The following is a 9,788-nucleotide window of genomic DNA, read 5'->3' on the forward strand; positions in this document are numbered from 1 at the left end:
TAGTATTGTCATGTCTGTATGCGCTTCGTGTTCCAAGATGAAGATTCGTTGTGCGGCACGGGTCTATCGGACTTAGAACGAAAACCGGCGAATTTTGTTAAGAGTTCTCAAAAAAGTAGTGTCAAACTTGAAAAAAGGTCCATTGTTGGTCACGCCTACAACATTCCCAGTTTCGAATGGTACAAGTATCATAAGTGTACATATTCTGTACTCCGAGCATGAATAGCGTTACGCGTGACATCGCACTGAGATCAATACTCGTTCTTCTACCACTGAGTAGGTGCAGGTGGTGGTAAAGAACGAGTAAAAAAATAAGAGGAAAAGTAGTGTAAAGATCGAAGCTTGGTTTCATAGCTTTGATTGAGAGTGATGCCGCAACAAGATTGTTGAATACAACTTACAAAAAAAATAAAAAGATAAGGGTCCAAATTATGGAAAATTACGGGAGTGAAACTCGTAGATTACAAAGGAGGGAGAGGATATGGACATTCAAGATGGGCTATGGATATGCTTTTGAACCCCATCTCCCAAGCAACAATAAAATCTGCACAAAGAGAGACATAGACAAGGACATACTTCTGGTTTCCTTGATGTCTTCCATGGGTAACTAAATGACTTGACAAAGTTTCTCACCGAAAAAAAAAAAAAATAAGAAAAATGCCATTTGCAGTTTGTAATATTAACACAAACATTATTTAACACAGATGGACTTCTGATGTAAATAGAAAATATAAATTTCTATAGCAAGAGGAACAGACCTCCAACTTTTTACAATGTGAATCATAACAAAGAAACATCAAAGCCTTCAAAAAACCATGATATTAGTAGGTACTTACTTTCATCTGTTTGAGGAGCAGAGAGAATGGCAGAGTGTTTCTTCTTCACTTCTTCCACATTTGCTTGAATCTTGTCTATCATTTCCCGTATTTCTTCCACCTAAAAATGAAGAAATGCATGAAATTAGTCAGTTTCACGCAAAAACATAGAAACATGTTATGGAAGATGACAAGCTAAGGCCTGAGAAACCAATTACTGGCCGTTACAGAAACTAAGAAAGAAAGCATACCTCAGCGAAGAATTCATCCATGAAGCCATCACGGCTTTCAACCGTGACAGCCACATCATCCGGGCCCATGTCATCATCGTCGCTTTGCGCCTGATGGAACAAAGATACAAAATTATTAGGAATAAAAGACATACCTAGCATTACTAAAAGAAAATGAAAGGTAAACTTAATACCAGGACCAATTATTTGTCATCATTTGCACATGGTTCACAAATTTTTCCTACAGGATGAGATGGGACAGTGTCTACATGTTACTTAAAAGTGGGTACACATGTATAACATTGCTTTTACTTATAAAACATAAAAAACTGTATCAGAATAAATTTATTTCATTTCTTTTCTTAAAACTGTAAAATATAGAACCAATGGTCAAAATGTCATACAAACGACTAGCATGACGACTTTAGAAAAAGAAGGGATACGACATAACCTCTTTGATTAGTAACTTGCAGGTGAAATTTTGCAATAATAAAACATTAAATTCTTTAAGCATTTGTGGATCAAGTTTCGAGCAGCAGTCTGAAAACTATAACAGCAAATCGAGTCAACATTTTAGCCTGTTGACAATACAATTTGACAACCCTGAAGTGAAGTGATCAAGTCCAAAAATTGCAGGGTATTCTTACTGCTTTCGTAATGGCAATACCATGACCCAATGAAAAATATGCAGAGGCAATCTTTGATAGTAAAATGAGTAATGTTAGAACTATAAATCTGTGACAGGATGTTCGTTAAAAGCGGTTTATTCCCAAGCGATGACATCACTTCCAAACCCCTCCCTCGACGGAAAAGTCCTAACCCAGTTTGAAGTGACAACAGGCACGGGTAGAGTAAAGTGAGCGTCATGACAAGTGAAAAATGTAGGGACGCGATAGGAGTCTAGAAAAAGTGTTGGCATTTAACCAAAATAACAAGGATCGGCCTTTGCTTAAAACATGTTAATGTAGGAAAATGATGGCGAGGCCTTGCCCTCAGGATCGCGGTTAGTGTTTTCTTACCGCTTTGAGCGCCGCTAGTCTGTCCTTCGTCATTTTTCAGCCGTGCTATTCACACACACTTAACACGGTAAAACTCAAATAAGCGTCCCATTCACAATATTACCCATGAAAAGACACTAAAACTAACGAAACAGACACTACAATCATAAAAATCGATACACTCTGCAGTGCTGTCTGCTTCTGTGCGACTGCGCTAGTGACGTCATGGATTTGACAGGGTTGGATACGAGCGCAAACGACTGTTTGTGGGCGTGGCGTCCAAGAAATTTCAACGAAAAAAATGGCTGCTTCTCAACAACAATGTTTGTCAGCACATTATCTTCTGAAAGAGAGAGAAAGGTTTTAAAATTTCATTTCTTTAAAGTCTAGATAATGCCAGGAGTGTTTAATTTTCAAACAGCGCCTTCCCGACAGTTGCTTTTCCCGCTGCGCGCCACTTTCAAACTGTTTCAAACACATCTCGCGGTACAGACAGGGCCTCCCTCACTTCTTACATTAAAGTTCTCTGTGGGTCAAAACATTTTCTCAGAAGAATTGAGACAAATATTTGTATTTGGAGTTGCATAAAATAACATTCTTGCAACAGTTCAGGTCATGCCTCTCACACTTATTTAACCCTAAAAGCGTATTCACCCAGGCATGCAAGTGAAGTGTGGGCCACTACAGGATCGGGTGATTTTGTTGCACCTCTTGTTGTCCTTCTCACTCTTCAACAGAGGTAGGGGGCTTATGATTATCTCCGTCTCCGTCGCACCTTTATTCATACGTAGTACCGGCTAGCCCCCGTTTTCAAAGAAAGTGACAACTGTCGGGAAATGTCCAAGCCAAATTTTTGGAGATTAAAAAGAAAAGCCAAGGACAATGCCCAGTCAGTCGACGTGAAGACTCCAAAAATATCTCAGAAAACAATATCAAGCTTTTTCCGTTCAAAACCAGAACCCACTAACCTTCTGGGTGGACAGTCTGAGGTAAGAAGTCTTTGTTTGTAGATTTTATTTCTATTATAGTCTGAATGAAAAAGATGTCTTATGAATATAAAAGTCCAGGTATGTTCTTCAAATATCACCTGTGTCCTTGTGCTGTCATTGGATTTTTAGGTAAAAAACAAATCCAACAATCTTGGTCGTCATGGATAAAGTGGCTCAAAATTTACAGCAAAACTCTCCCCTTAATTAATGCTTTCACTCTATTTTCTTGGAATAATGGAATTTAATCTGTAACATCAATAAGTGTTCCAACTTTGTTGTAATTGATGACACACTGATTTCAGAAAGAGGATTCAGAATCATCACAATCTTCAAGTCAGCCCAAGCGTCAAAAATTACAAGACGAGTCATGTGCATTAACACTTGAAAAAGTACCAGTAAAATTATCGGATAGTGCTTTATCAAAACTTCAAAGCTTTTCAACTTCATCAAAATCTTATGAAGACAATGAAACAATCCAAAGTAATCTGAGACCAGCTAAAAATATTCCTAAAACCTCATCTGCCTGTAATGGTGGTAGAACAAAACCAGATGATGATAGTGAAAATGAAGATGACCCTGATACGGTTGTATCATCAAACATTAAGTTTGATGCATTTAGATCCAATTCTCAAGGAAAACGTTCTTCTCAAAATGTGGTATGCCAAGGTAAAACGGGAAAGGTCAAGTATACTCCCTTAGAACAGCAAGTAATGGACCTTTGGAAGCAGCATCCTGGCATCCTTCTTTTCATTGAATGTGGGTACAAATATAGGTTTTTTGGAAATGATGCTGAAATTGCAGCTCAAGAGCTCAATATATACGCTCATATGGATCATAATTTTATGACTGCAAGTATTCCTGTGCATCGCTTACATGCACATGTAGCTCGTCTTGTTGAAAAAGGTTTGTTTTAAAATCTTTTCATCACTGAGTAGTCTTTCTTATATTCTGAGGACTAGCTTTTTATAATCTATAAATATTTCAGGACATAAAGTTGGCATTGTTAAACAAAGTGAGACTGCTGCCCTTAAAGCTATGAGTGACAACAAAAATGCCCCATTTACTCGTAAATTGGAAAACCTCTTCACTCGTGCTACTCTTATAGGCGAAGATATCCTTTATAAACGATTTCCTTGTTTTCTTTTACACTTTACAATTGTACAATCCTTGACTGTTCTTTACATGTGGACTCAATTGATCAACAAAATTTGCTCTTGGATGGGGTTTTAAGTGCTGGGCACATATTCTGTCTTAATGAAACTCATCAAGATGCCAAAACAACCAACATTATATTTGTGGTTTGTTCATTGAAACTTATTAGGTTACTAAAATGTTATTTGTAGACTTCCTAAAAGAGTTAAATTATCTTTGCAGGCCATCAATCCATCCACAGGAGAGTGCACATATGAACAATTTTCCGACAACAGTGGCCGTGAAGAACTACACAAGCGCCTTCAAATGATAAATCCTGCAGAAATATTGTGCCCTCCTGCTGTATCTAAAGATACTGAGAGACTGCTTAACCACAGGTGAGATCAACACATTGTTATGAAAAGCAACATTATTTCTTTTAATTTTTTCAGTTTGTAATATTGAATATTACTATTCTATAGCCAAGCACGAATTGAAAAACTACCATTGGAATGGTTTGAAACTACAAGTGCTTTAACACGAGTAACCAGCTATTTTGCTAAGGGCAACTATGAAGCAGGAGCTCTTGAAGGACTAACTGATTTACCTTCTCCTGTATTGGCTTGTTTAGCAGCTATACAGCAGCATTTGGAAGAATTTGGTTTACACCGGGCTATTAGACCAGACTGGTAAGTTCTTTTATTTCCATTATTTTCATAAACTATGATTCTAAAGTGGACAATTGCTGATATTTGTCTCCCATGCTATGTTTTAACTCAAGTCTCCAAGCATTACCATCAGGCAAAGGCTTTCTTCATTTGGATTCTTCTACCATACGCAACCTGCAGTTATTTACTAATGACTGTGGAAGTGGTGAAGGCAGTTTATTTTGGGCTCTCAATCACACAAAAACTAAGTTTGGAGCTAGACTTCTTCATAAATGGATTGCCCAGCCGGTTTGTAACAGGGAAGTTTTAGAGGACAGGCAAGAGAAATTGACTGAGCTGCTTCAAACTGATCATGAAATTCTTACTCAACTCAAGGGAATATTGTCAAATTTACCCGATATTGAGAAGGGGTTGACAACAATTCTTCACAATAAGGTATGCTGTCTTTTTCATTTCTTTGATGATGAATAATTCTGTGAAACTTTACTTTCTCATCTTAATTTTCTCTTCTAGTGTAATCCAATACAATACTACACCATTCTAGAGGCTTTATGCACTATGAGATCAGATCTGTTGTCACTATCAACATTTGTTGAACAAGAAAATAACTGTCCACTCCTCTTCCAATTGATAAAAGAGACTGTTGCTTTGCTTGATGATGTCCAGGCATACAGAGATAACATCAATGTTACAGCTGCTAAGTTAGTACCCTCGGAAAACAATGGTTTTGTATATTTTTTCTTGCATTCTAATTATTTATGCACCCCTCCTCATTGTTCTAGGGAGGGAAATAAAACAAAATTGTTGAAAGATTTTTCTGCGTTTCCCAATGTTTTGAAATTTATGAGTGATATTAAAGATACAACTGGGGCATTAGATGACTTAAGACCTGAAATTGCTTCAAAACTTTCTTTATTTTCTGTTCAGTACACTTCTGTGTCTGGTCAGGAATATCTTATCGAAGTTAAGAACACAAATGCTAAATGTGTTCCAGCAAATTGGAGAAAGATCAGTAGGTATGTGGAGTGTTGCAGCATTATTGCCTGTTTGCTAATTGCTAACAATTGTTAAAAGTAATGTTTCTGTTTCTTATTTCATCACACAGCACAAAGCAAGTTGGGAGGTACAGGCCTCCAGCTGTTGATAAATTATTTGGGGAGCTCCAATGTCTACGAGAAATGTTGAAGACAGAGTGCAATCAAGCCTGGATTGGCTTGCTGCAAGAATTTAGTCAACAGTATTTTAGACATAAGCAGGCCGTTAATAAAGTTGCTACCATGGATGTCCTTCTTTCATTAGCTCATGTTGCTCAACAAGAGGGGTACTGCAGGTAGGTTGCCTCTATCAAATTATTGCTACCTTCTTGATAGCATCGTTTATCTTTCATCCAATTTTTTTTCTTTTTGCCAGACCTAAAATAGTGGAAGGCGACAACTGCAAAATAATTATAAAGAAAGGAAGACATCCAGTTATTCCTCTATTATTGGCCAGTGCTGGACAGTTTGTCCCTAATGATACACAATTAGATGTAATTTTTATTATTTTCCTGGAAGTTATTCAGAATATTCCATTGCTGCATTCCATGATAACTATTTCTCTGCTTTTTCTCTGCAGAGTGCTGGGGAATGTTGCATGGTTTTATCAGGCCCAAATATGGGAGGCAAATCATGTTATATCCGTCAAGTTGCTTTAATTGCTCTTTTAGCACATATTGGTTCATATGTACCTGCTGAGTATGCTGAAATTTCTTTGTTGGATTCAATTTTCACGCGGTAAATAACTTTCTTTGATTTAACATAGTTGTGAATATGTTTGTACCATTTGTTTTTATATATTATGTGGTCTACCAATATTATAATATTTCACAGAATGGGTGCACGTGATGAATTATTTCACGGTCGGAGTACTCTTATGGTTGAGTTAGAAGAAACTGCAGCAATTCTTCAAAAAGTTTCTAGAAACTCTCTTGTTCTGCTCGATGAACTAGGTCGAGGAACAGGGTCATGTGATGGATCTGCTATTGCATGTGCAACGTTACGCCACATTGCAATTGAGGTATATGCCCTTTCACAATCAACTGCATTTCCTGTCATTGCTGTCACAATTTAGATGTTAAACTAATATTCAATTTTCAGATTAACTGTCTTTCGTTGTTTGTTACTCACTACCCCTCGGTGATGGACACAGCAAATGAGCTGGATAAAAAAGCTGCAAATTATCACATGTCATTTGTCTTGCACAATCAGGGTACAGTGCCTAAAATTTCCTTCATTTTTTTTCTAAGCTTAACTATTAACCTATTAATCTTTTTCTGATTACCACTGCTGTCCAGATGAAACTGAGTTCCTCACGTTTCTGTATGAAGTTACTAAGGGTGCAGCTGACCGCAGTTATGGCATTAATGTGGCAAGGCTAGCCAATTTGGACAGGAATTTACTTCAAAGAGCTGCAACTATTGCAGCTGATTTGGAGAAACAGGCTCGTCAACGAAGGTATGAACAATCATTTATATATGACTTCTCAATTTCACCTTTTCACTTTGTCATTTGGCAATTAATTCCTATGGGGAATGGTTTTTCAGAGATTTAAGGCATTCATTCTCAGCAATGTGGAATGAACACCAGCATTGACTCACCATTAGCCTTATTGTGATGAACACCAAGTTTGAGCTGTCATGGCTGCAAACTCACTTGCATGAAAATTACACTGGTTGTATGATTGAGTTTATATTATACATCACATTATTGTAAGCTGTGTATCATGAACTGGAAATTATTTGCATCAAATTCAGTTCATGATACAAAGTTTGCAAGTTAAACTAAACTGATGTTGCCCTGCCTCTTAAAATCATTAATTACTGTGAATTTTTTGATAATTTATTTCTTATGCCATAAAATAGTATATACAAAAAAAGTTACCTGGACATGCTTATATGCCACAAAATACAATACATGGATTCAATGTATTTAAGTAGTATATGGGTTGAGTAACATGAGTAAAACAAATTTTCTATCCATATTGCATGAGTACACAGTAACTACGAAAAGGAGATCAAGTAGACCACAATATTAATGCTCAAGCAAAAGTAGGTTTGTGTAGAGTCAAATCACAGAATAGTTAAATTGTGTTGGTATCAATTTGCAGTTTCACAAGCATCTATCCAGTCATTGTAAACATCCACTGGCTCAGATAGGAAGTTTATAGTGGTTTGAAAATCTTCCATACAAACTCGACATGTTATTCGACCAGAATTTCGACCCTTGTCCCTGGAAGAAAATTTGATTTACAAAAAGAAATGATTATGCTAGGTGAACAGGACAAAAACGCTATGACAGATCTCATATTATGGTGGTCACTTACATTTTAACTTCACATGATCTTTCGTGGTTGCAGAATGGACAGGTAAATTGAGTGTCAAGGGGTTCTATTGCTCTGCGCTTGGGTGGAGGCTTTCTCTTGGACTTACGCCGTCCCATTTTGCTGAGGAAAACAGAAACACAATTAACAATAAAGCTATTTAATCAACAAGATAATCACTAGGAGTTCAAAATATTACAGTAGACGTCACTTGATTAAATATACGAGTAAATAACAACAAACAATAGATAATTACTGCAAAGGATAGAAATGTAAGATTTCGAGCTGAAAGGTACAAAGTCGAGAAGCAGACAGTCAAACGAAATAATCCTACAATGTCAAGAGAGGGTTCAATTTCCATAACCTCACGTTGAGTTAAGTTTAAATACTTCGAAATTCTAAAACGATACTGGGATGATCAACATGTACATAAAACTTACTGTAAGTATTGACCGGAACTGAACCAATCAAGAAATGGGCAGATCTATACCTCCTGGACACTATTTAAATGCGGCGGATAAATTCTGTTCAAGTTTTTGTAGGCTTTGCTTTGCTTTGATGTGCGCTTTTACCGGAACCTCTCCCCCGTCCCCCCCCCCCCCCTTTCCCGCGCTATAACAATTGACTCGCGGAACGAAACGCAGCGCCAAATTACAAATGGGGTGGGCAAACAGAGGTGAGGAATACCATTGATTCAAAACATCTAAAACTTTAAAATTTTAATTCAACATAAAGTTTAAAATGGAGAGCTTTTTAGAGATTTTGGAAGTGATATGGAACCATGAATTAGCTTACTTCACTTTCTTCTCTCTCGTAACTTTTTAACGAATGTTACTCTACATCTATTCTGAATGTTGTAATATGACAAAGGTTTTCCATCTTCTTTGAGAGGTTGACCCTCAAATGAAAGCCAATGAGAGCGCCAAATATACCGCCAACTCAACTTCACATTGTTCTTCTGACGCATCAACCTCAATGAAAGAAACCGTCTAAGAGCTTGCTTGAGATCCAAAACTGTAGCTGTTCCTTGGGGTACCTGAAAAAGGTAACCCAAATAAAACAGATACCAGACAGTTTCAAGATAATTTTGGGAGTGAACAGTGCGACACACAGAGAAAAAAAGGACAAAGTTGAAGTCACAATAAAATAAAGTACAGAAAAGAAGAATTGATACAAGCACTTACAACTATTGGAAGTTCCTCTCCATCACCACGAAGAACATAAACTGTCATGGACCGACCAAATTGCAGAGCTATTTGTGCATTCACCTCTTCCAAAGTGACTTCACTTGGCAGATCTCGCAAAAGTACATCCTTTGGTAGAAGCTCTGTCAAAGTAGAGTTGGTCAGCTTCATTAGTTCTTCATGGTTAAGGGAATCTGAGTCGCTGTCAGTTTCAGCAGAATTTTTTTCCATCGTGTTTAGGGAGGATTGGATTGTCTAGATCTCTCTTTAAGGCAATCACCCTTCACGGATACTCAGCACATGCCCGGTCAAAGGCAGAGTCGAAACTAGAAATACATATACAAACACAGTAATAGGACATCAGGACATGTTACATGTTATTTTGTGTTGACAAACGGATCTGCGAAGAAGCGTGA

General features: G+C 37.3%; 3 protein-coding genes across 10 annotated transcripts in view; 1 reads left to right on the top strand and 2 right to left on the bottom strand.

Annotated features, from left to right (window-relative positions):
• The window catches only part of LOC113214570 (syntaxin-1A), a 41,036-nt gene extending 38,755 nt beyond the window's left edge, over positions 1-2,281 (bottom strand). For all 5 annotated transcript variants that reach the window (XR_008011292.1, XM_026433989.2, XM_026433990.2 and 2 more), the window contains exons 1-3: positions 2,065-2,281; positions 1,067-1,156; positions 837-936 (exon numbers count right to left, since the gene is read on the bottom strand). Coding sequence is in view for 4 of the 5 variants with exons in the window: in XM_026433989.2 (XP_026289774.1) it covers positions 837-936; positions 1,067-1,156; positions 2,065-2,097 (223 nt within the window). In the remaining variant the exon portion in view is untranslated. The remainder of the gene's footprint in view (positions 1-836; positions 937-1,066; positions 1,157-2,064) is intronic.
• A 111-nt stretch (positions 2,282-2,392) lies between these two features.
• On the top strand, positions 2,393-7,695 carry LOC113214568 (DNA mismatch repair protein Msh3). The gene is made up of 16 exons (XM_026433982.2): positions 2,393-3,032; positions 3,335-3,935; positions 4,018-4,143; positions 4,215-4,330; positions 4,407-4,561; positions 4,646-4,852; positions 4,945-5,266; positions 5,345-5,532; positions 5,614-5,847; positions 5,937-6,161; positions 6,242-6,359; positions 6,446-6,603; positions 6,700-6,886; positions 6,967-7,078; positions 7,164-7,323; positions 7,413-7,695. Exons 1-16 carry the CDS (start codon positions 2,880-2,882, stop codon positions 7,459-7,461), a joined length of 3,111 nt encoding a protein of 1,036 aa, XP_026289767.1. The 5' UTR covers positions 2,393-2,879; the 3' UTR covers positions 7,462-7,695.
• LOC113214571 (transcription elongation factor 1 homolog) overlaps positions 7,694-9,788 on the bottom strand; it is a 3,610-nt gene continuing 1,515 nt past the window's right edge. Inside the window, exons 1-4 of one of the 4 annotated variants that reach the window (XM_026433992.2) lie at positions 9,373-9,769; positions 8,984-9,224; positions 8,192-8,311; positions 8,068-8,097 (exon numbers count right to left, since the gene is read on the bottom strand). In XM_026433992.2, the coding sequence (XP_026289777.1) occupies positions 8,985-9,224; positions 9,373-9,603 (471 nt within the window). In that variant the 5' untranslated portion in view covers positions 9,604-9,769 and the 3' untranslated portion in view covers positions 8,068-8,097; positions 8,192-8,311; position 8,984. Of the gene's footprint in view, positions 8,098-8,191; positions 8,312-8,628; positions 8,796-8,983; positions 9,225-9,372; positions 9,770-9,788 lie in introns of those variants that run through there. The other 3 variants (XM_026433994.2, XM_026433993.2, XM_052268838.1) reach the window with 3 other exon arrangements.

This window comes from Frankliniella occidentalis, unplaced genomic scaffold, assembly GCF_000697945.3.
Source record: "Frankliniella occidentalis isolate FOCC.00 unplaced genomic scaffold, Focc_3.1 Scaffold78, whole genome shotgun sequence".
NCBI classification, from domain to species: Eukaryota; Metazoa; Arthropoda; class Insecta; order Thysanoptera; family Thripidae; genus Frankliniella; species Frankliniella occidentalis.